Here is a 25,000-nt window from a genome sequence, read left to right as displayed (position 1 = left end):
ATATTGAAGAGAGTCAGGCCAGTGGGGATTTTTCTTTATGCCTCAAATCAAGGAGGTAAACAACTAAAGATATTGAGAGGCAATGGACAAAGTCTGTCACTGATGCTGGCTGAAGACACTATTTGTTTTCCAGAGGGAATAACGAAGGAGACAATATTAATTGAAGATACACAATTCCCATTATACAGAGTTAGATTTAAGAGTGACTTAATAAATGGAGAAGTAGTTACAGCAGTGAAGCATATCCCTACGGAAGGAATTGATATTTTTCTTGGGACATGACCAGACTCGTTCATAAATATTGCCCTCACAGAGGGGGGGCAGAACAACTAATGGAGATGACATCTATGTGGGAGCGGTTTTACCACAAAATTCGAATTGCACGGTGGCTCAGTGGTTAGCACTGCTGCCTCACAGCACCAGGAACCCAGGTTCGATTCCACCCTCGGGCAACTACCTGTGTGGAGTTTGCACACTCTCTCCATGTCTGCATGGGTTTCCTCTGGGTGTTCCGGTTTCCTCCCACAGTCCAAAGATGTGCAGGCTAAGTGGATTGGCCATGTTAAATTGCCCATAGTGTTCAGGGATGTGTAGATTAGGTGGGTTTTTGGGGGTGGGTCTGGGTGGAATGTTCTGAGGGTAGGTGTGAATTTGTTGGGCCGAAGGGCCCGTTGCCACACTGTAGGGATTCTATGATCTATGATTCTCTGACCTATGAATGGTTGGTCAGTTATTTTTTGAAGAACCTGACTCCATGTGAATAGAAATATTCACCAGTGAAGATTGAGATATTGAGTCTTCTGTTGGCTCTACATAATTTTGAAATGTCCATCATCAACAATGTGAAACAAATCTCAATTATATGGAGCACAATCCTTTATTTTTTCCTGGAAAACTTCAAGACAACAACTTGGTTTGTTTTGGTGGAGGTTAATTCTCCAGTCATACATTTTAAAAATTAATTACTTGTCTAGAAAAGAAACAAAATAGCACTATTCCCACTATCTCTAAAATAGCAGATGCTTTATCAAGAGCACATCTGAAAGAAACTGAGTGCTATGATGTAAATAAATTTATGTAAAGTACGGTTGCCATATAAGTTGGTGTTTAATATCAATATGTTACTAATGCAACATAGAAATAGAGTTAAAGGAAAATAAAAATGCCTCAAATAAGTAGCACCATGGGTGTTGGTCATTTTTTTTGTGAAGTGGTTTAAAAACAAACTTGGTCAGTTGTTTCGGAACCATGATTTTAAACCTACTGTCCTACTGAACTGTTAATGGAAGTTTGTTTACACTATGGGTGTTTGTAAGTGAACAGAGAACACATTAAGCCGTTAGTTTAGCAAAAGCTAGCATGACCAAGATTTTTAAAAATTGGCTCAAAAGCTTTTGGACGTTTTGAAGAAGGCTTGACTGAAGTCAGATGCAAATACAACGTCTGCTTAAAAAAAGAGAGAGGAGGTTGTTTGGAACAGTTAGGGAATACATTACCTAAACAGAAGAGTTTAGCTTGTGAAATTTCCAGATGAAGAATATTTGGTTGGAACTCTGCAGATTAACAAAAGTCTGAGAAAGTTGTGCGATTAGTCAAAAGGAGGGGCCTCATGGCTTTCAGTACCAGAACTAAAAACGAGCAGCTAAGTCAAACCTACAATTTTGATACGGAAGAAATTTCTCTGGATTTTGATTAATTGCAACCTGATGGTGCTTGGGATTAGATGGGATTTTGAACGGCTATGTGTTCAAAAGTCTTTCAAACTGTGTATTATGTAGTTACCTTGGATTGCTTTCATTTTGCTGGGATTATACCAACATGTACACAATTTTCTACATGTAATGTCTTCCTGTGGGAAAAGGGGACAGTGGCAACTACTGTATGGTTCCCTGAGTAGAATGTCAAAGTTATGGGTAGGAATCTTGATTGCCTGAACTTTCAAACAAGCGACTAGACTTAACCTGCCAGTGCTGAGAAGGGTCTGTCCTCTTTCTACATGCGCAGAATCTCAACCCTTCACACAGTAACCATGAAGTGGCTGTGTTGGGGGAAAAAGTCTTTGCAAATAATATCTGGAAAAAGATGCAGTGATTTTTGTCAAATTTAATTCCGAGTAGCTCCCCAGTGCAGGACTTTGATATATGGGCCATTTCCAGGTATGCCCTCCAAAACAAACATGAGGGTGACATATTCGTGAGAAATGCTCTTCAATCTGCCGGAAACATTTTGGTCTTCCAGGGTAAAAAGAGTTGCCCACAACTGTCTGATAGTTGTAGACTGGCATATTTCACCGTCCAGGGCTAAAAGCTGACTGACGTACTAAAGTTTGGACCTGTTGTCACAAAGGCTCAATGGGGAATACCAGTTTACGGCCCTCTTTCTATTGTACATAGAAGGATTAGAAATTCATTGGTTGCTATCTTTATCATAGAAAGTATATTGTAAAAATTAATTGTAATTAAAGTTCTATTAAGGCACAGACAGCAATATATTCTCTACAAAGAATTTGATCTGTATTGTACTTTAAGCGATGCCCCACCTGAACTGTTATGGATTTTCATTTATAAATTATATTACTGGGAAAAATACTTACTCCTACCTCAGTTTGCATCATCACCCAAAGAAATAAATAACAACTAGAACATTAAACCTTTAATGGGAATATGAAATGGTGGCACTATCACTAGATTCATTGGCTTGGGAGAGTTGCCTCAGTGAAAATCGCTACAGACTTAACTCATAGAAATTGGTCTCAAATTTCCAGTTTGTCCCAGGCATTTCAAGACATTTTTTTAAAAATACTATTTGCACTGCATAACAGATACCACTCAGTGACTTACTTCCGGTTGGTGCAGTATTTGAGACCCAATCGCCAAGGAATGTGCCACCAGCCAACAAATATGATGCCACTGTCCTTAGGGGCCCAGATCGCCTGGAAACACAGGAACAGGCTGATTAATTTACGGTGTCACATTGTTTGACAGACAGTGAGTATATCTGCAGCCTCCAAATTCTTGGAGATACCAATACAATTACTTCTGAAAACAATTGTTTGCTCAAATGTCTGTTCAAACTCATTTGCATTCAATTAAATGCAAAATAGTTTCATGACACACCACAATCAGACTATTCTTTGAAACTTAATTTCTTTGCATTTGAGAAAAATCCTGGATATAACCCGACACAACTTTAATTAGACAGCTGAAAAAGAAATTAATCTGACCAAAAAAAACTAGTTCACCACTTGAATTCGAATAACTGAAAATGATACTAAGAAATACAAAAACATTTATAAATTTTCTTTAGTGTACAACAGTCAGTCCTTTAGTTGAATTGCTCTGTAACTATGAATGAGAGATGGAAAACTCTTGCGGGTGGTTGTCACCACTCTTGCTATTTGGTTTTATACTTTTTAGATTGAGGCATTCAGGCAGTAGTCATTTGCACCTCGCTCCATTCAGCTCCATGTCTGAAAAAGAGGCAGTATTCATATACTGTTGATGTCTGAGAACAGAACTTTATATCACAAATGAAATTGCGACAGAAAATATCTGCTGGGAAGTTGCCTGTGACTAACAGCTTTACAGCATAAAATACAATGAGTCATCTAAGACACCACAAAGTATGATTAAATTTTGCCATTATGGTAAAATTCAATGTTTAGTTTGCTATTGCCACGGTTAAAATTCAGTGCTAAGTTTGATCTTAAAAACGTATAGATTTTTAACGATGGTAGGGAAGTATCTGCTTTCTAGACAGTGACGAAGAGTAGAATGAATAGCAAACAGCCTGGTGTAAAAGGCTCTTGGAGATAGCAAGAACTGCAGATGCTAGAGTAAGAGACAACACAGTGGGAGCTGGAGGAACACAGCAGGTCAGGCAGCATCAGAGGAGTAGGAAAGTTGACGTTCTGATGCTGCCTGACATGCTCCACACTGTGTTCCCTTGGTGTAAAAATCTCCTTTGATACTGTAGCTGGCATACTAACTCCAACATGTGCTCGGCATACATTCAAATGTTCTCACCCCTGGAAATAACCAAGACTCAATACACTGAGAATGGGGAGAAATCAAAACAAACTGTCAGAGGCTACAATAAAGTGTTAAGGCAAAAATTCACTTTTGTACTGCCTGTTATTTTATTTCTATTTTAACTCACAGCACCTCACATTATTCATCTGAGAGAATAAGCTGCAAACACGTACCAACTGGTTTATGCCAGGTACTTCAAGGATGTTCATGTCTGACTGGATAACCAATGCCATAACTTTCCCTCCTCTCTGGTGTGCACGAGCACGTGTGTGCGCGCACAGTCTAAACTAAGGGACTCCAGTGATTGTATGGTAGAGATCAGAAACACATAAAGCAATCTGATCAGTCTATATCATAGCACTTAACTTTGAGCACTCAATACTTTGCCACCTTGAAAGATCATAATTCTGATTGGTGCTACCAGGACTGGAAGCCCAACAAACAAAACAAATCTTTGAAAAACTGCAGAATTACACCAACCTGCCCAGGAGAAATGTGTTCAGGAATCCCCTGAAGCTCAGAAATGTTGTCAGTCTCAATATCCAATATCCACAGTACTGGGGTGCTCTGGTTCACCAGGGCTTCACCCCAGTCCTCCAAGTACAGAAATTGATCTGCCTGCTAAAGAAGATCACAGCATATATAATGCATCAAGGTCATTTGGCAAACAATATCGCTTCATGTATATTCTACACACTATTCAAATGAATCAAGCAACCATCCTACATTTGATGAGATTAGATAAGCGACCATATCCCTTCATGTCCTACCTAATGATCAGAAGCTCCCAAGTGTGTCAATTGTGGCAGTAATCTGCTGACATGTCACATGTTATTAGCAGGAGGTCATTACGACAACAATGCTAGCCTAGCATTTGTAGTGGAGTGAAAACCAAATACAAACAGACAAAAACTGCTAGTGGTCCATGGTCTCATAATTAGATTTCCAAAGCTGAATGAGAGGGTGAAGATCCAGGTAACATACTCCCCCTCGTCTTAGAGCTATCAAATGGTAGTCTTCTTAAATGAGAATATTAGATCTAACTGTTTCCTAGGCATGATAAATAATAACAGTACGCACTTTTGCAGGTTTCTGGTAATTCTCTGTGTCAATGCTGCTGTCATCCTTTTGTTCAATACCGAGCTCTGGTTTAGTTTTGAAGAAGGATTGCACTTTGGGTCTTTTCTTTTCAGCCACGTACAGAATGTGAGTTTCAGAGTGAGACCACGCAAGACAGCCAAATTGATCTAAATGGCAAAGGCAGACGAAAAGACAACAAGAGCAATCAGAAATTAGTTAATACCTAGCAAAAAAATGTTAATTTTACAAACAGCAATAAAAAAAATTTTCAAATGACCTCAAGAGAAACAACAGATATTTCCACATTAAATATATAACAAAACCCTTTCTGAACCTTGTGACTGGAAACACAAATCAGATAATTAAAACAGCAACTGACAGTGTTACATACCACAATACCATTGTGGACATAGTTATAATAAATCCTGTTATGTTATTTCAGACATGCAAAATTAAACACCCCACAAGTTTGCATTCAGTCAGTTAACTCTATAATCTCTACAATGAGCGAAACAAAACTGTGCCAGCTTAAAATAGCGAACTCTAAACAGGTCTAAACACTCCTTTAACAGAATAAAATGTACCAAATTGCTTCACAGGCTGATGACAAAGTAAGATGTGACATCAAACCATACAAGGAGATATTACATTAGATGCCCAAAAGTCCGGACACAGAGTTAGGTTTTAAGGTGTTCCTTGAAGCAGGAACGCAAGCCCCAGACGTGAGAGGTGTAAAGCTCATAGCCTCAGCAGCTAAAAGCATAGGATTGGCAATATTTGAAAATAAGGATGAGAATGTTGAAATCAAGACATCGCTTTACTGGAAGCCTACATTAGTTGACAAGCTCAGGGGGCTGTCAGATGAACAGGACTGATTCAAGCTGACACAGCAGTTTTGGAGGACCTTAAATTTACAGTGGTTAGATAAAATATGGGAGACCACACATGGGTGCACTGGAATCTAGGTGTAGCAAATGTATAGATGGGGGTTTAGATTGAAAATTTTAAAAATTGGACATTGTTGAAGATTTGGAAATCATCGGTTTAGTCTTTGAAACAAATTGGTGGTTGGAAGCACAGCTTTCATCAAATAGGATACTAAAATTGCAACAAAAACTGATTTGACATCAAAGTGTTGCAAAGGAGGGGAATGGAGTAAAGGAATGCAAACCAAAAACGATAGCTTTAGTTTTGCCAGTATGTAAATGGAAATGTTTGCTCATCACTACATAATTCCCATTCTAGACCTGGTTGAATACTCACATACCATCTTCATATACCTTGCCATGCTTGTCAAGTACTGTCAGGTTTATGCTGCTGTCCTTTGAGGTTTTGCTCCATATCTGTAGAAAACATAAATCATTCAAGACAGAGTGAAACGTGCCTACATTACAGTTAAATAATTGTACACATTGCTTTCAAAATTGCCATAAAATTGATTGCAACACATCTGAAGGCTCCCCCATGATGTCTAGACAACAATGAAGGTGAATAAGTACAATAGTACTTCAAAAGTTCTTCATTTTAATGTAATAGGGCAAGCAATCTGCACACAGAATGACCTCAAAAGCAGCAATGACATGAGTGATCAATTTCTTTTATTGATGCTGTTTGAGGAATAAAGAGCGACAATGGTATCAGGAAAACATGTGTGCTCTTCTTTATGACAGTGACATGAGATATTTTACACCCAGCTAAGAAGGCAGACTCCTCTGTAAAGTAACTAATTAAGCCCCTAAAGTTTAACTCGGGTACTCTTTTGACACAGAAGAGGATTTTTGGTCATCATGTTAGGAGGCTGGCCATTAAATCACAATGTCTTGTCAGTGGCTGGGTAAGCAAGCTTTTTGGATGCCTCCGCTTTGCAAATTAGCTATATTTGCAACAATGTCCCAAACTGTGAGGGACAGTGGTCCAGATCTTGAAAGGCTCTGATGCTTCTGGTCTGTGAACATCTGATCTGTGGTCACTGACCAGAAATGAAGGCACTCCTGCACCACCCCACACTTAAGCACCATTTAGCTCTTACAGTGGGCATACTAATCTCTAATTGACATTGATCTCCAGGCATAGAAACTGTGAACCTGTTCACTGTTTAATTTGAGCAAGGCCTGATGGGCGACCTCCTCTAAAATTGCTTTCAGTGTATGTGCAGATTCACACACTCATTCCTCCAGGATGCAGGATCCAAACATGAGAATTTGACCCTATTTGTAAGACTTACAATATATAATAGTGTATATTGTGTAGTATTTAACATTAATAGTTTTCAAAGGCCCAGGGAACTCTTTTAGATAATGAGTTGGATTGCTATCTTTTATCATTCGGCTGTCTGCGATGCAAGGGTACACAGAGAAATCCACAGTATTTGTTTAAGTTTGTCTGATGTAGAGCTCATCATTTTCCGACTATGGTACAGTCTCCCGACATGATGACTGAACATTTAAGTTGTTAAAAATCAAGGTCTAAGTTCATCAAAAGTTAAGAGTACCAAGTATGTCATGACTACTAGGTCTCTTTTACTTTCGCAATTTTCAGTTAGTCTTTATTTCCTACAACCTACATATGTGATACATCATCATGCAAATCTACAATTACAGTCGAGTAAGAAAAGGTTCACAAGCAGCATCAACACCATCATAAACCTCTTGGGTGAAATGTCCTGTTAATATGCTGACAATTCGATTAAATACACTTTTATACATTTTAGAATAGAAGAGGAATTTAATAAAGTTAAAGTTAACACAAGTGTCAAGTTGGCTGTGAAACATAACCAGACAACGAAGCTTCATGCAAATCTGGACAGTGAATGTCAGTGAGCTATTTATTCCAGAGAGGCATCAAATCTCAGCTAGGCCCAAGACTTTTCATGGAACATCCCTGCATGTACTCATTTCAGTTGAAGGACTGAGTATATCAGGTGTGAAAACACTTTCCATTTTTCTAGCTCAGAGCATTCAGATCAAATTTAGATCTGAGCTGAAATCAGCTAATACACACAGACATGTTGATCAAAAGTAAGAACTTTGCATTCTATCTGGCCCAGTATCATGACCAAGGAGTCCATATTAAAAATAAATAGAACTCTCTTAACACGAAGTTCTTAAATTTATTCTGGTAATTGTACATGTTGCTCAAACATAATGGACAGGAATTTCCTCAATTCTCCAACTCTGGCCTCATGACATCACCAGAAGTGCTATAATTGGGGTCTTCACTGCAATTTTGAGGTTCTTACAACTGCAGAATGAGAGACAGGAAATAGAACATAGAACAGTACAGCGCAGTACAGGCCCTTTGGCCCACAATGTTGTGCCGAACTTTTACCCTAAACCTAAGGTCTATCTAACCTCCATCCCTACCATATACTATCATCCATATGCCTATCTAGTAGCCGCTTAATTGCCCTTAACGAGGCCGACTCCACTACCCTCTCCAGCAATGCACTCCACACCCCGACCACTCTCTGAGTAAAGTACCTACCTCTGACGTCTCCCCTATATCTACCTCCACTCACTTTAAAACTATGCCCCCTCGTAATACCTCCACCCTAGGAAAAAGTCTCTGGATGTCCACTCTATCTATACCTCTGATCATTTTGTACACCTCTATCAAGTCACCTCTCATCCTTCATCGTTCTAAAGAGAAAAGCCCTAGCTCTCTCAACCTTTCCTCGTAAGACCTTCCCTCCATTCCAGGCAACATCCTGGTAAATCTCCTCTGCACCTTTTCCAATGCTTCCACATCTTTCTTGGAATGAGGCGACCAGAACTGGACACAATACTCCAGATGTGGCCAAACCAGGCTTTTCTATAGCTGGAGCATAACTTCACAGCTCTTGAATTCAATCCCTCTATTAATGAAAGCTAACACACCATACGCCTTCTTAACAACTCTATCCACCTGGGTGGCAGCTTTCAGGGAACTGTGGACATGAATCCCAAGATCCCTCTGCTCTTCCATACTGCCAAGAATCTTTCTGTTAACCCTGTATTCTGCTTTCAAGTTTGTCCTTCCAAAATGAATCACCTCATACTTTTCAGGGTTAATCTCCATCTGTCACTTCTCAGCCCAGCTCTGCATCCTATCAATGTCCCTTTGTAACCTAGAACAGCCCTCCGCACTGTCCACAACTCAACCCACCTTCATTTCGTCCTCGAACTTACTAATCCACCCTCCCACTCCTACATCCAAATCATTCACAAAAATCACAAATAGAAGAGGACTCAGAACAGATCCTTGTGGTACACCACTCGTAACTGAACACCATGTTGAATAATTTCCGTCCACTACCACCCTTTGTCTTCTAAGGGTCAGCCAATTCTGAATCCAATCTGCCACATTTCCCTCTATCCCATGCCTCCTTACCTTCTGCATGAGCCTACCATGGGGAACCTTATCAAACACCTTACTTAAATCCATGTATACCACATCCACTGCTCTACCTTCGTCCATGTGTTTGGTCACTTCTTCAAAGAATTCAATAAGGTTTGTGAGGCATGATCTACCCCTCACAAATCCATGCTGACTATCACGAATCAAACTGTGCCTATCCAAGTGATCATAAATCCTATCTCTCAGAGCCCTTTCCAATAATTTGCCCACCACTGAAGTAAAACTAACTGGCCTGTAATTTCTGGGGTTATCCTAATCCCTTTTTTGAACAAGGGAATGACGTTTGCCACTCTCCAATCTTCCGGCACTATACCCGTGGACAGTGAGGACGAAAAGATCGTCGCCAAGGGCCCTGCGACCTCTTCCCTCACTTCCCATAGAATCCTTGGACAAATTCCGGGGGATTTACCTATCTTCAAGTTCCTCAAAATTCCTAGTACATCTTCCTTACTAACATCGACCTACTCTAGCCTACCAGCCTGTTTCACACTGTCCTCCCCTACAACTAGGTCCCTCTCAGTTGTGAATACCGAAGAAAAGTATTCATTAAGGACCTCTCTTATCTCTTTAGGCTCCGTGCACAAATTCCCTTTACAATCCTTGATCGGCCCTACCCTTTCTCTGGTCATTCTCTTATTCCTCACGTACGTGTAAAAAGCCTTGGAGTTTTCTTTGATCCTATCTGCCAAGGTTTTCTCATGCCCCCTTATAGCTCTCCTAAGCCCTTTCTTCACCTCCTTCCTGGCTAACTTGCATCCCTCTAGAGCCTTTTCCGATCCTTGTTTCCTAAACCTTAAATAAGCATCCTTCTTCCTCTTAACCAGTCGTTCGACCTCTCTCAAGAACCAAGGCTCCCTCACTCGATCGCATCTTCCCCGCCTGCTAGGGACAAACATATCGAGCACACGCAGTATGCATTCCTGAAACAATCTCCACATTTCTGTGGTGCTCTTCCCTGACAGCATCTGTTCCCATTTTATGTTACCTAGTTCTTATCTAACAGAATTATAATTACCCTTCCTGCAATTATAAACCTTACCCTGCTGTATGTACCTATCCTTTTCCATGACTATTGTAAAAGTAACAGACTTATGATCGCTACCGCCAAAATGCTCTCCTACCAACAGGTAGGCCCGGTTCATTGCCAAGCACCAAATCCAAAGTGGCCTCTCCTCATGTTGGTCTATCTACATACTGTGTCAGGAATCCTTCCTGAATGCACCGGACAAAATCCGCTCCATCTAAACTATTACAACTAAAAAGTTTCCAATCAATATTTGGAAAGTTGAAGTCACCCATGGCTACAACTCTGTGACTTCTGCACCTTTCCAGTATCTGCCTCCCAATCCACTCTTCCACTTCTCTGCAACTATTAGGGGGTCTGTAAAAAAAACCCCAACAAAATGACTGCTCCTTTCTTGTTCCTGACCTCAACCCAAACTGACTCTGCAGGCATATCATTCTCGAACTGCCTTTCAGTAGCTGCTATACCAGCCCTGACTAACAATGTCACTCCCCAGCCTCTTTTACCATCCTCCCTATTTCTTTTAAAGCATCTAAATCCCGGAACTTCCAACAACCATTCCTGTCCCCGAGTTACCCAAGTTTCTGTAATGGCCACAACATCGTAGTTCCAAGTACTGACCCATCTTCTAAGTTCATCTGCCTTATTTCTGATACTTTTACCAATTATTCAAATATTCACCAATATCCCCAATTATTCAAAACAATGAGAATGTAGTGGTCAAATCAGAGTTCAGGAACAATCTGCATTTAAGTCAAAATTGAAAATTTACTGGCACAAGTAGTTTTCACTCTGAATGAAAGCAACAATCATCAAAAAGATTCTGTTGCACACGAGCACTAGAAATTCTAAACCCAAAAAAAGGCAATTTCGATTAAGTCAGTTGAGTGGTATAGGTGGCCTGAGGGGCCAAATGGCTAAATTCCTGTTTCTACTTTAAGTTTGCATGCACTCAAGGTATCAACCCTTCTCATTCAATTCTTTCCAGCTACTTCACTTCCTGAGAATAATTTCTGCAGCAATTTGCCTGCACGCGAACACAAAATCATCTGGTGCAGGAGTGCAACATTATTTATAATGGATGGCATGGTGGATCAGTCAACAGCACTGCTGCCTCACAGTGCTAGCTAGGGACCTAGATTCAATTCCAATCTCGGGTGATTGTCTGTGTGGAACTTGCATGTTCTTCCCATGTCTGTGTGGGTTTCGTCTGGGTGCTCCGGTTTCCTCCCACAGTCCAAAGATGTGCAGGTTAGGTGGATTGTCCATGCTAAGTTGCCTACAGTGCCCAAAGAAATACAGGGTTACAGAGACAGGGTAGCGGGTGGGTCTGGGTGGCATGCTCTTTGGAAGGTCAGTTTGGACTTAATGGGAATGAATGGCCTGTTTCCACACTGTAGAGATTCTATGATTTATCTCAAATCAGCTATCTTCCTTGGCTGATAAAGTCCCAACACTTCTACTGGGCAATCATTTAAATTAGCCAAAAATTTGCTAAAGCTTTTCATTCCATAATCAATAATGTTGCAACTTAGTTGCCACTTATATCCCAAACAAACTGGGCACAAACAAATTCACCCGAGACATCTGAAATTCCCTCCTCCAAAACGGTCTTTTTTTGCTTGTTCATAGGATATAGATTTTACTGGCTATATCAGCATTTATTGGCCATTCCTCGCCTACCCTGGAATTAATTGGCTTGCTATGTCATTTCATACAGCAGTGAAGAGTCAATTAAATTGCTGTGTGTCTGGAAACACATGGAGACTCGACCAGGTAAAGACAGCTGATTTCCTTCCGTAAGGACATTAATGAACCCGGTAGGCTTTTTAAAAAAATTAAAATCAACAGTAAGAAGAGAAATGCATGCATTTAATGCATTAATTAGGTTAGCTTTTCAATTCCAGATCTCTACTGAATTCAAATTTCAATACCTGCCATGGTGGAATTTGAATCCAGAACATTAGAGCCTGGGGTTCTGGATTACTAGCCTCGTGACATTATCACTATGCCACTACCTCCTCTTAAACTGTTCAGGTTAGGTTAATTGTAAATTTTAAATCTGAGACAGATAGATTTTTGCTTGGCAAGGGCAGTAGAGTTTACTTAACTAACAGACAAAATGAAGATATAGATCAGCCGTGGTCTAACTGAATAGCCAAACAGAATCAAAGGGCCATTTCTTTGTTCCACACTGCAATACACAGTTTAAGATGCAACTTTTTTTTAAACCATGTTTAATCTCATCTAACTGTTGCTGGTTTACAGCTCATACTATGTAGCAATATCTATAGGAATACACATACACAGGAAGTAAATAGTACCTCTTTAAAATCCAGTTATCTTGTGTACTTAATTCCCTCTAAATGGCATGTGATTACAGCTTCCATTGTGATTTGCAAGTTTTATCCATTTCTAATAGCATAACCTTTTTTAACCTTGCAATGTATGTAGCAGGTGAATCACATTAGCATCAATGCAGCTGCTTTAAGTGGTGAGGTATGTATTTTCATAATCCCAGAAAATCAAAAACCATTATGCTTCACATAATAAATTATGGTTCCTAGTGCAGCATATCCTTACAGAATAATTTTATAAATTGAAACGGCTCAGCAGTTAGCATCGCTGCCTCACAGCATCAGGGACCCAGGTTCAATTCCACCTTTGGGCGGCTGTCTGTGTGGAGTTTGCACATTCTCCTTGTGTCTGCATGGGTTTCCTCCAGATGTTCTGGTTTCTTACCACAGTCCAAAGGTGTGCAGGTTAGGTGGATTGGCCATGGGAAATGCAGGGTTACAAGGGCAGGGTAAAGGGGTGGGTTTGGGTGGGATGGTCTGCAGAGGGTCAGTGTGGACTTGATGGGCTGAATGGCCTGGTTCCACACTGTAGAGATTCTATCATTCTAGTGGTTGTTAAGGAATTGATAATGAATCTGCACATATTAGCACACATTAAAATGTATGGAGCGGCTGCATCCAGTGCCATGGTACATACTAGCTGATCGCACACAAGTGCACACACTAATCCATGATATCCTTACCTCCAGAAATTGCTGTTCTTCCCCCTTATTGTTGGTATGCCCCCTGAGAACAGCTTTCCAAGTGCCAGAGGGTGAATCTCTATTCAGCAATCTGAAAGTCAAAGTTTAGAATGATGTTAGACTCAACATTCAAACTTCTTGTCTTACAGTGCAAATTTACAATCCTATCAGTTAATATTTCAAGTTTGACATGCCATTCTAATACAGTAAAGAATATCAAAATACTTTAATGAATTAGTAGAATTAGATCCAGAATTGTTTTATTCTTTCATTCTCATTCTTACCAATGACACCAAGACAATAAACTGATCAATGTATAAGGAATTACAATAATTATGTCACTAAATCAGACACAAAGGAGATCACAAAATTATAGAAACTTACAACAAGGGAAGTGGAGCTAATTTTGGTTCTTTGAAGGAGCAGTTGTGATCAGCCCCACGTTCTCAGTTTTTACTTGTAACCATGGAAGTTTGTCATCCCTTACACACTTGTTCAACTGTCTTAAATTATTTACGGAATCAAATTCCACCGCCTTTTCACTATATCATTCAAGATCCTGGCAACTTAGTAAAAACAAGGTTAAGATGTTCGATTCCAATATCTGGTCCATATCAGTTTGATACTAACCAGCACGTTAAGTCATATCATAGCTCCCCAGATGAAACACTTCAGTTAAACTGGTCAGAAATACAGCTTTTATCAACAGTCAACGACCTCTTGATATCTGCAATGGCACCGCCCTGGTTATACTCACTCGCCCCGTAATTCCATACAACTTCCTGAAGGACCAGCATGCACAATGGAATTTTCATTGTAGAAAACAAAATACTTCCGACACAACTTCATCCACTCAGCTCGTTCTAGATCTCTCTGGGACCATTCTGCAACAGAAAGTAAGCACCATCACTCCTCATCTGTTCGAGGCATGAAAAACAGAAACTCTCAACAAAGACATAGTGACAGGGGGAAGGAGTAGTTCTTTCAGTGACACTGTAAGAATACTGCAACCCATGTAAGTCACTTGTAATTGATTTACAAGTGCCCTTGAGAGATGTAGAGACACAGACTGATCTAATAAGACCGATCCTTGACATAAATTCAAATGCAAGACAAAAGTACTTTTGAGATGCATTGGCATTGCTAAACCCTTTTTTGTATAAAGACAATGCATCTATAATTTTCATTGCCATTGCTAAATAAAGTTCCATCTTAAGATGGACAAACTCTCTTTACAAGACTTCATCTAGACATTTAATAATTTTGACCATATTATCTTATCTCACTTAACCTTAAAAACTATAGAAATTAATAATAGCATTTGTGTCTATCCACATACCAACATAAACCCATACATATTTCCATTGCATTTTGTATGACCACCATGCTATCTCAAGCACTTAAATGTCAAACAGGGAAGCTAGGGATAATGGAGACATTCATAAAGAGCATGAGGTAATCCATTTGGTTCATTTTCCCTTCTATGAAAATATTCAGTTTGAGATGCTATAGCTTAGATAAATTTTACAATGGGATAGGTGGAGCAAACTAAAAGAATCTCATTTTCTCTACATTAATTTTAACAAATTTGTACATATAAAACTTGCATAGATCTTTTAAAAAATCATTCTGAGAAGTAGGTGACATGGTGAAGGCCCATCCTTAGCTACCGAGAACAATAAGACGCAACTCAGAATGAGGATGATTGATTGATACAAATAGGTTTTCATTCCGATACTTTTCACGAGCATTCTTTTGATGCAAGCGACCTCACAAATCAGATTAATTGATTCTAATTTTACAACTTGATAGATTGTGTTGTTTAATAGCACAATGACTCCACTGTGCTATTACTATGACTGAACAGAACATGACAGGATCACAGAATTGTTAAGGCACAAAGGTAGTCATTCGGTCTATCACGTCTGCATGAGCTCCTCAAATGAATAATGTCTTTATTGCCATTCTTCCATCTTCTTTCCAGAACCCTGCATATTATTCCTTCCCAAATAACTGTTTAATTCCTTCAGGTGCCTGGAAAGACCTTGCGTCCACCACGTACTCAGTGCATTTCAGACATAACTACTTGATGTATGAAAAAAACTCTCTCGCATATTGTTTTTGTTTCTTTTGAGAATTACTTTAAATCTGTGCCTGCTCATTGTCAATTCTTCCACAAATGGAAAGAGTTTCTCCATCCCTACTCTATCCAGAGCCCTCAGTATTTTTGGCTACCTCCATCAAATCTCCTCTCAACCTTGCTTTCTCCAAAGAAGACAGTCTTCACCTCTCCATTCTCGTGAATCTTTTCTCCATTGGTTAAAAACAACAAAAGTGCTTTATCCCTTGCAAAACCTATAAATTAGATTTTAGGACAAAGAGAAGGCACAATGCGATCAACGCATACATCTTGATGTTACTCCTTATATAATCAGAATCATTAATGTACCTGAGTAGATGTTGCAGTACTTTCCCCCGTGCTTCAAAGTAACCTGTGGACCAATGCAGCCTTTCAGTGGAGTTGGGAATTTGCTGATTTCTTGGTAGATCCCAGCAATCTCTTCTGAATCAGTTATCATCTCCAATAAAAAGGAAGACAGTTCTTTTAACAAGTCATTTTGTATGCCGGAATTTATACTGAATAACAATTATAGCAGTTACAATTTAAATCCTGTGTCAAATCCTAAACTGCAAGCAGAATTATGTCCCTGTTTGGAAACAGTTGCTATTTTTGGTACCTATAATGCTCAACATTTGTGAGGTTTCATGTCACAGCTGCAGAAAATGCGAGTTCCTGGATATCACTGTTATCCACAGCAAACACGTCTGTACTAATTCTCTGCAGCTCTATCAACTTTGGCTGAGAGCTCGTGAGCTGGAGGGTAAACTACAGACTACAGCATATCGAGTAGGGATGAGTTACCTGGACACTTTATTTCATGAGATGATCACATCAGCATTTGTAGTTGTCCTACAGGTTTGAGGTTCTTTCAGCTTGTCTAAATATGATTGAGCACTGCAGGTTAGATGAGCTAACTGTCTATGGCTCTGTTCTATTGTACAGGAAGTCATTCAAGTGAGGGAAGCAAAATGTAATGTAGTGGTAGCAGAGTACAGTTCTGTGATAAGAATTGATAGTGTTCTTTGCAGCAAAAGCGGTATTTCTAGAAAGATGTGTTATTATCTGGTGCCAGGGTTTGAGACATCAACTCAGAGCTGGAAAGGAACCTAGAGTGAGAGAAAGACAATCCAGGCATTGTGGTACATGGAGAGATCAATAACAGAGGATGGGGAAGGAAAGCAGTCTGCAAATTCAGTAATAAGCTTCAATCAAAAAGCAGCGCCTCAAAAGGTCATAATCTCTGGCATAAGTACTGGGGAACTGACATTAGTACTGGGGAAAGTGAATCTGTAGTACTGGAACTGAAGTATGCTGCATTTATAACATGTAAAATTCCCTATTAATGTCTACTGACAAGAATGATCAAAAATCTCAAAGTTATGGGTTGAACAGAAATAAATAATAGAAAAGGAAAATATCACAAAATGGAAAAATATTGAAAGAACAGCTTGCATCGATGAATGGGATACAGACAGTCTTCACTGCCATTCCTCCATCCCTTGCAAACATGTCCAATTGGGAGAGTGAAAGACAACTACTGCCTGAAATTCTCATTTAGTATTATTCTGTTGTCATCAATTCCGAAATTATTTCATATACATGACCAAGTCATGACTTATCTATATTGTGGGTTTAATAAAATTCTAAGGAACACACTAAACGATTCCAAAATCCCATTCAAATATAAAAGGTTATGGAAGATAAAATACAATATTCATATCTGGATTCTCTTCTAATTTGTGAAATCTATCATATTTGGTTTGGCCACTTTTGGAGCATTGCGTACAATTCTGGTCTCCCTCCTAAGGGAAGAATATTGTGAAACAAAAAGGGTTCAGAAAAGATTTACGAGGATATTGCTGGTGATGGAGGATCTGAGTTATAGGGAGAGGCTGGATAAGCTTAGGCTATTTTCCCTGGAGTGTCGGAGGCTGAGGGGTGACTTTATAGAGGTTTACAAAATCATGAAGGACATGGATAAGGTAAATTGGGTAAGGTCTCTTGCCCAGAATGGGGGAGTCCAAAACTAGAGGGAATAGGTTGAAGGTGAGGGGGAAGTTATAAAGGTGACCTAAGGGACAACTTTTTCACACAGAGGGTGGCGTGTGTATGGAATGAGTTGCCAGAGGAAGTGGCGAAGGCTGGTATGATTACAATATTTAAAAGGCATCTGGATGGGTATATGAATAGGAAGGGTATAGGGAGATATAGGCAAAATGCTGGCAAATGGGATTAGATTTATATAGGATATCTGATCAGCATGTATGGGTTGGACTGAAGGGTCTGTTTCCATGTTGTACATCTCTATGACTCTGTAGGGGTGACCTATATCTGGCCATGTAAGGTGATTTGTGCCTGACCACAATAAGCAGCCCATGCCAGCTTACAAGATGGCAGACAGAAGCTAAGCAAAAGTAAACAGCCTGCTCACACAGTGAAATACAGTGGTACCTTTGAACAGAACTGCTGGAAGATCGGTAAAAGAACGCTGTGTGTTCCCATCTAAGATAGATCTGACAAAAGGATGCCTTAGGCCAGGTAAATGACCAATTCTAGCCTTATTAATGAAAGGATGATTGTCCCAGTAAATGAATAACATCAGGTGCTAGATTAAGTCCCTAAGCAGCTACAAGGATGACAGCTAAAGTTATTTCATAGTAAGTAGTTGCTTCGTTGAAGCTACCTGCAGTATTAAATAGTTTCTCGTTAAAACTGCTTTAATCATACAAGTTGGTTTCAATACATAGCCAGAATATAATACAAGCATTTAAAAAAAATTTAAGCCGAGATGTGAAGGTTAACTAGCCTTAGGAGATGCCTTTTCTTATGCCCTGAAGAAGACAGATTGCTCACAACCCATAAATTTCAAAATGCTAACAGAAGTAGTTGTATAATGTTACACTTTATAATTAACTTTATAACAGAAATTAACCTTATAGCAATTAGTTAAAACTAACTGACTTATTATTTTAACATTACGTAACTGGGAGAGTGGGAAATATTAGAGGAATGGCTGGATTTGATAAAATAAAATGTATGTAGTGCAATGAAGAATAGAATTCACACTGTCCTTAGAGATTAGAAGCCTAAAACACACCCAAAGGAGTGTAGCCAGCAATCTTTTGGAATGTGAACTTATAGGATGCTGAGAAAGTTCCCAAGACCTAGCAATTACAAATACCCTAAGAGCATGGGAACCTGGGGCTGTTTGTAGGAATGCCCGTCATCAATTAGGTGAGCCATGGGATTGGGTGCATGGATTAAGAGGGAAGGACAGTGACCACGTGGTATTTGATCATTGTAATAAAGTGTATAAAATGTATATTTTCACTGTAAAAATCAGAATGTGTCATTGATCTCCCTTCCAATTCGGGGAAGATTCTTTGGCTCTCTCCCTGCATCAACCAGTTTCTGCTTGAATAAACATGTTCCACTTGCCTGCCTCCTGAGTCCTTATACCGGCGGTGGCGGTGGCGGCGGCGGGGTGGCGGGGGTGCTACGGATTCTATGACTCTATATTTCTTTAACCTTAAGTCTATAATTCAGCTCAGTGTCACAAGAAAGCAGTTCAGTACCTCAAATTACATATGTTTGTGGCAAATGACATATCTGAACAAAAGAATAACTACAGATAAAGCTTGCAAGTTTATTTGCAAACCATTACTTACTTAGTTAATAAAAGCAAAAGACCACAGATGCTGGAAATCTGAAGCGAGCGGGGAGCGAAATCTGCAGGGCTGCCAGTATCTGTGCAGAGAGAAACAAAGATCATGTTTCAAAGATAGTAGGAACTGCAGATGCTGGAGAATCCGAGACAACAAGGTGCAGAGCTGGATGAACACAGCAGGCCAAGCAGCATCAGAGGAGCAGGAAGGCTGACGTTTCGGGCCTAGACCCTTCTTCAGAAATGGGGGAGGGGAAGGGGGTTCTGCCCAACCTTAACTTCACCTGGACCATCTCTAATACCTCTCTCTCCTTCCTGGACCTCTCTGTCTCCATCTCGGGCAACCACCTAGAAACCGATATCCATTTCAAGCCCACTGACTCCCACAGCTACCTAGAATACACCTCCTCCCACCCACCTTCCTGCAAAAATGCTATCCCCCATTTCCAATTCCTTCGCCTCCGCCGCATCTGCTCCCAGGATGAGGCATTCCACTCCCGTACATCCCAGATATCCTCGTTTTTCAAGGACCACAACTTCCCCCCCCAGTGGTCGAGAACGCAACTCATCCCTCACACCCCATCCCCGCAATAACAACCAAAAAAGAATCCCCCTCGTCCTCACGTTCCACCCCACCAACCTCTGGATCCAACGCATCATCCTCCGACACTTCCGCCATCTGCAATCCGACCCCACCACCAAAGACATTTTTCCTTCCCCACCCTTATCTGCTTTCCGGAGGGACCACTCTCTCCGTGACTCCCTTGTCCGCTCCACACTCCCCTCCAGCTCCACCACACCCGGCACTTTTCCCTGCAACCGCAGGAAGTGCTACACCTGCCCCCATAACTCCTCCCTCACCCCCATCCCAGGCCCCAAGAAGACTTTCCACATCAAGCAGATGTTCACCTGCACATCTGCTAATGTGGTATACTGCATCCGCTGTACCCGTTGTGGCCTCCTCTACATCGGGGAAACCAAGCGGAGGCTCAGGGACCGCTTTACGGAGCCTCCGCTTGGTTCGCAATAAACAACTGCACCTCCCAGTCGCGAACCACTTCAACTCCCCCTTCCATTCCTCAGACGACATGTCCATCCTGGGCCTCCTGCAGTGCCACAACGATGCCACCCGAAGGTTGCAGGAACAACAACTCATATTCCGCTTGGGAACCCTGCAGCCCAATGGTATCAATGTGGATTTCACAAGCTTCAAAATCTCCCCTCCCCCTACCGCATCCCAAAACCAGCCCAGCTCGTCCCTGCCTCCCTAACCTGTTCTTCCTCCCACCTCAAGCCACACCCCCATCTCCTACCTACTAACCTCATCCCACCCCCTCGACCTGTCCGTCCTTCCTGGAATGACCTATCCCCTCCCTAACTCCTCACCTACACTCACCTTTACTGGCTCCAACCCAGCCTCTTCGATCTGTCTGTTTCCTCTCCACCTATCTTCTCCTCTATCCATCTTCTGTCCGCCTCCCCCTCTCTCCCTATTTATTTCAGAAACCCCTTCCCCTCCCCCTTTTCTGATGAAGGGTCTAGGCCCGAAACGTCAGCCTTCCTGCTCGGCCTGCTGTATTCATCCAGCTCTGCATCATGTTTCAAGTTTGGTATGGCTCTTCTTCAAAACTTATTTACTTAGTATTACTTTCAGTCACCATCATAAGCACTAAAACCTATGCAAACAGCATTATAGCATGGGAAGGACATTATTCAGACTGCCCTGGATCAATCATCCTGAAATACACTGGGCAAAAAAAATCTCACAACACCAAAACGATGTAACCTTGGATGTAACAAATAAACTTTCACAAGCCTCGTAAACAATAAACAGCTGTCTAACTTAAAAGAGTGCCTTTAAATCATATGCAAGCGTCGTGTGGTCAGTTTACTTCATTATTTCCAGTGATGTGAAAACTTTGAACGGTACCTAAGTCCTACAGTCAACAAAAAATGATGTAAACTGGGACAGGAACTGTACAATTACTAGTGCTAAGGAACGTTTTCCTGTGATTATCAGGAGCGCATGTGAACTCTGACAATGTTTTGATTGCGAACACTCACTTTCGGAACTCTTTGAAGAGGAATAACTGGTCAAGCTACCAACAGCTCATACGCCCGTCCCCCAGATACACACTGCGCCTGCGCCAACTGCCTCTCGTGACATCACTCGCACGCGGTGGCTGGACGGGGTTAACGTTCAGACGTTCCCACTGGGCAAGCAGAGGGGTGCATCAGTCAGCCAACCACAACATTTCGACAACTATCGACTCGCAATAGCAGGCAACCACACTTAAAGCATTAAGTTCACTGAATGTTTCGGTGATTGTGGTTTCAGCAGAAAGATATTGTTGAGTTATTGCTTACTGAATGCAGTCAATATTTCTGGTCCTCCCTCCATGTCTGCGTGCTGTTGATATATTCTCACCCTTCCCGGGCTTAGGGAGGCGGGGGTTTGAGGGTGGGCTGCTCAGTAACCATAGAAACCATGGCCTCAGAGGTAAGAGAGATATGGAGTCTTCTATCTGCTCCGTCCTTGTTGATCTGCGGCGCCTTTTATTTGGTTTGTGCTGGTAGGGGTGTAGCTGGGGCACCGGGGACAGCCCGATCCACTCCCAAACCTGCTACGAAAATTCCAGACAACAAGGTGCAGGGCTGGATGAACACAGCAGGCCAAGCAGCATCATAGGAGCAGAGAGGCTGACGTTTCGGGCCTCGACCCTTCATCAGATTTGCGGCCCAGTCTGTCACAGGGCAGCCTGCCGTTCACTCCCCGGGGAAGAGGAAAGCAGGAATCCGGGGATCAAGACCAGCTTCTGAAGACCGGCGGTATTTGACCCTGAATCGTCCTGCCCAGTGCTTATCCCCTCCTTCAGCCACTCCTGCAGATTTATCGGTGCATTTATCCCTTTGCTGTCTGTGATACCTGTATTGGCAGTTTACGCTGCATGACCTTCCCAGACTGTGCATGTAACAAGTGCTGGGACGTCTTGACGTTGTGAAAGATAGGTGTTTTTATTTTGTTAAATCCGTTTTCCTTTGTCTGATTCTGCATATAGTCATACAGCACGGAAGCAGACCCTTCAGTCCACGCCGAACATAATCCCAAAATAAACTATCCCACCTATCTGCTCCTGGCCCATATCCCTCCAAATCTTTCCTATTCATGAACTTTCCTAAGTATCTTTTAAACGTTATGACTGTGCCCGCATCCCACTTCCATAGCAAGTTTAACCACTCTGTGTTTTTAAAAAAAAAGCCCCTCATGTCTTTTTTTTAAAATGTCCTATCATCTTAAAAAATATGCCCTCTAATCTTGAAATCCCCCATCCTAGGGAATACACATCCCTAGCCTTATCTATGCCCCTCATGATTTTATAAACCTGTATAAGGTCACCCCTCAACCTCCTATGGTCCAGTGAAAACAGTCCCAGTCTATCCAGCCTTTCCTGGTAACTCCTACCTTCCATTCCGAGCAACATGCTGGTAAATCTCTTCTGAACCCTCCCCAGCTTAATCATATCCTTCCTTTCACAGGACTTCATGGTACATCCAATCGAATTGTAAAACTCAGGTTGGCAGGATAGTGTTAAGTAGTTGTATTTGGGTTGAATGAAAATGGAGAAACTCAGCAAGTCTGGCAGCATATTTGAGGGAAAACAAAAGAGTTTCTACTATCCACAGTTCTTTGTTTTTTGAATTTGGTTTGGATTCTGAAAAGCTTTTGCAATACTTGCTTGGGTTAGAATAAGCAAAATGGTATTTGGCAGTTATTCTTTGGTGTGGCACAGTTTTTTGTGGCTAAAGTTGGCCAAACCTTTCTTCTTTTTACCTTCTTTGTTGTTCACATCTGCCATTTAACCACTGTTCATTTTCAGATAAAGATTTTAAACATTGATTTTCTTTTACTGTCTGTGCCTTAAGCTGAATGCACCACATCTTCCCCCTTTAATTTGGTTCATTTTCTTCCTGAAAAAGACTTCCCAACCCAAGACGGGACTTGTATGATCTGCTGAAGATTTCTAGTATTTTCTGATTTTTTTAGGTAATGTAGAGAAGATGCTGAAACCTCCGATGAGAAATTTGTGCTGATTTGAGAATTGACATGGTTTTGTCATGACTAAATCCTGCCTTAACAAATCTAACTATTTTTGGGCAAGTAGCTGGAACAGTAGATGTGGAAGTGTCAAATGTATGGAGTTTATATGGACATCCAGTTGCATTTCGTAAGTTTACAGACAAAGAATTCTGAACTAACATTAAAATTCAGGAACCTGAAGGCAAATTATTGACTTGGTTGAAAGATTTGCTGTGCAATCAAGACAATAGAAATAATGGGTATGCAGTCAAAAGGGGTGGAATTTAGTGTCTTTCAAGGACCTATGCTGGAGCTTTTTGTTTTCGCTACTTATTAATGACATTGACAGCTCAATAGATAACTATTGCATAAATGCTGCCCCACCCCCCCCCACCCCATGCTTCATGTCAGCTCTGATGAAGAGTCATCTGGACTGAAACATTAGCTTGCTTTCTCTCCATGGATGCTGCCTGACCTGCTGTAATCTCCGGCGTTTTTTTGTTTTCAGAAAACTATTCATCTAAGTTTGTCAATTCCACAAATCTTGGTAAGCAGCTCATTCTAAATTCTCACACACACAAAAATTGGTACCTTAGTTGAGTGGGCAAAACTTTGGCAGTTGAATATGAATGCAGTCAAGTGTGAGGTCATGTGTTTTGGACCAAAAAAAGCATAACGTTAATGTGTTGCACAAACATGACTTAAGAACAGGAGTCAACCAGTTCAGCCTGCTCTGCCATTCAAAGCAATTATGGTTGACTTGATTATTCCACATTCCTGCATGTCCCTGAAAGCTTTTCAACTCCTTATCAAGAATCTATCTCCTCTGTCTTGAAAATATTTGAAGACTCTGCTTTCATCATCTTTTGAGGAAGTAAGCTCAAAAGATTCATTGTCCTTTTTGAGGTGAAAAAATTCCTCATCTTTATCTTAAATGGATGACGCCTTATTCTGAAACAGTGACTCCTTGTTCTAGATTCTCCCGCAAGAAGGTACATTCCTTCTATATGTACTTCAAGATGTTTTAGTCAAGTAGTCCCTTACTCTTCTAAAACTCCAATGGGTACAAGCCTCTATGTCCAACCTATACTCCTAAGACAATCTGCCCATTCCAAGTATTAATCTAGTAAGCCCCCTCTGAGTTGCTTCCAATGTGTTTGCATCCTTCATCAAATCAGGAGACCAACGCAATATTCCAGATGTGTTCTCGTTAATACTCTGAATAAATAAAGCATGACCGCCTTACTTTGTATTCAATTCCACTTTCAATAAATGATAAAAACCAAAAGAACTGTGGATGCTGCAAATCAGGAACAAAAGTAAAGTTGCTGGAAAAGCTCAGCAGGTCTAGCAGCATCTGTGAAGGAGAAAACAGAGTTAACGTTTCGGGTCGAAGGACCCTTCACCAGATGCTGCCAGACCTGCTAAGCTTTTCCAGCAACTTTGTTTTTGTTCAATAAATGATATTTTATTAGCCTTCCTACTTACTTGATGTACTCTGTACTAATACTAACCTTTCACAATTCATTCACATGGGCACCAAGATCCCTCTGCATCTCAGAACTC

The 25,000-nt window shown here is 40.9% G+C and overlaps 2 protein-coding genes across 16 annotated transcripts in view; one reads left to right on the top strand and one right to left on the bottom strand.

Moving 5' to 3' along the window:
• The window catches only part of LOC109914530 (acylamino-acid-releasing enzyme-like), a 136,872-nt gene extending 115,374 nt beyond the window's left edge, over positions 1 to 21,498 (bottom strand). For 9 of the 11 annotated variants that reach the window (XM_048606267.1, XM_048606266.1, XM_048606270.1 and 6 more), the window contains exons 1-9: positions 21,421 to 21,498; positions 19,361 to 19,439; positions 16,020 to 16,149; positions 14,328 to 14,454; positions 13,571 to 13,661; positions 6,379 to 6,454; positions 5,112 to 5,278; positions 4,512 to 4,652; positions 2,841 to 2,932 (exon numbers count right to left, since the gene is read on the bottom strand). In XM_048606267.1, coding sequence (XP_048462224.1) covers positions 2,841 to 2,932; positions 4,512 to 4,652; positions 5,112 to 5,278; positions 6,379 to 6,454; positions 13,571 to 13,661; positions 14,328 to 14,454; positions 16,020 to 16,149 — 824 coding nt within the window. In that variant the 5' untranslated portion in view covers positions 19,361 to 19,439; positions 21,421 to 21,498. The remainder of the gene's footprint in view (positions 1 to 2,840; positions 2,933 to 4,511; positions 4,653 to 5,111; positions 5,279 to 6,378; positions 6,455 to 13,570; positions 13,662 to 14,327; positions 14,455 to 16,019; positions 16,150 to 19,360; positions 19,440 to 21,420) is intronic. The other 2 variants (XM_048606273.1, XM_048606264.1) reach the window with 1 other exon arrangement.
• A 279-nt stretch (positions 21,499 to 21,777) lies between these two features.
• apeh (acylaminoacyl-peptide hydrolase) overlaps positions 21,778 to 25,000 on the top strand; it is a 149,292-nt gene continuing 146,069 nt past the window's right edge. The window contains exon 1 of one of the 5 annotated variants that reach the window (XM_020530955.2): positions 21,778 to 21,856. In XM_020530955.2, coding sequence (XP_020386544.1) covers positions 21,845 to 21,856 — 12 coding nt within the window. In that variant the 5' untranslated portion in view covers positions 21,778 to 21,844. The other 4 variants (XM_048606206.1, XM_048606205.1, XM_048606207.1 and 1 more) reach the window with 4 other exon arrangements.

The sequence above is a fragment of the Rhincodon typus genome, chromosome 16 (genome assembly GCF_021869965.1).
Source record: "Rhincodon typus isolate 14 chromosome 16, sRhiTyp1.1, whole genome shotgun sequence".
Classification (NCBI taxonomy): domain Eukaryota; kingdom Metazoa; phylum Chordata; class Chondrichthyes; order Orectolobiformes; family Rhincodontidae; genus Rhincodon; species Rhincodon typus.
Note: the sequence above shows the minus strand (reverse complement) of the source record. Positions and strands in the feature narration are given on the sequence as shown.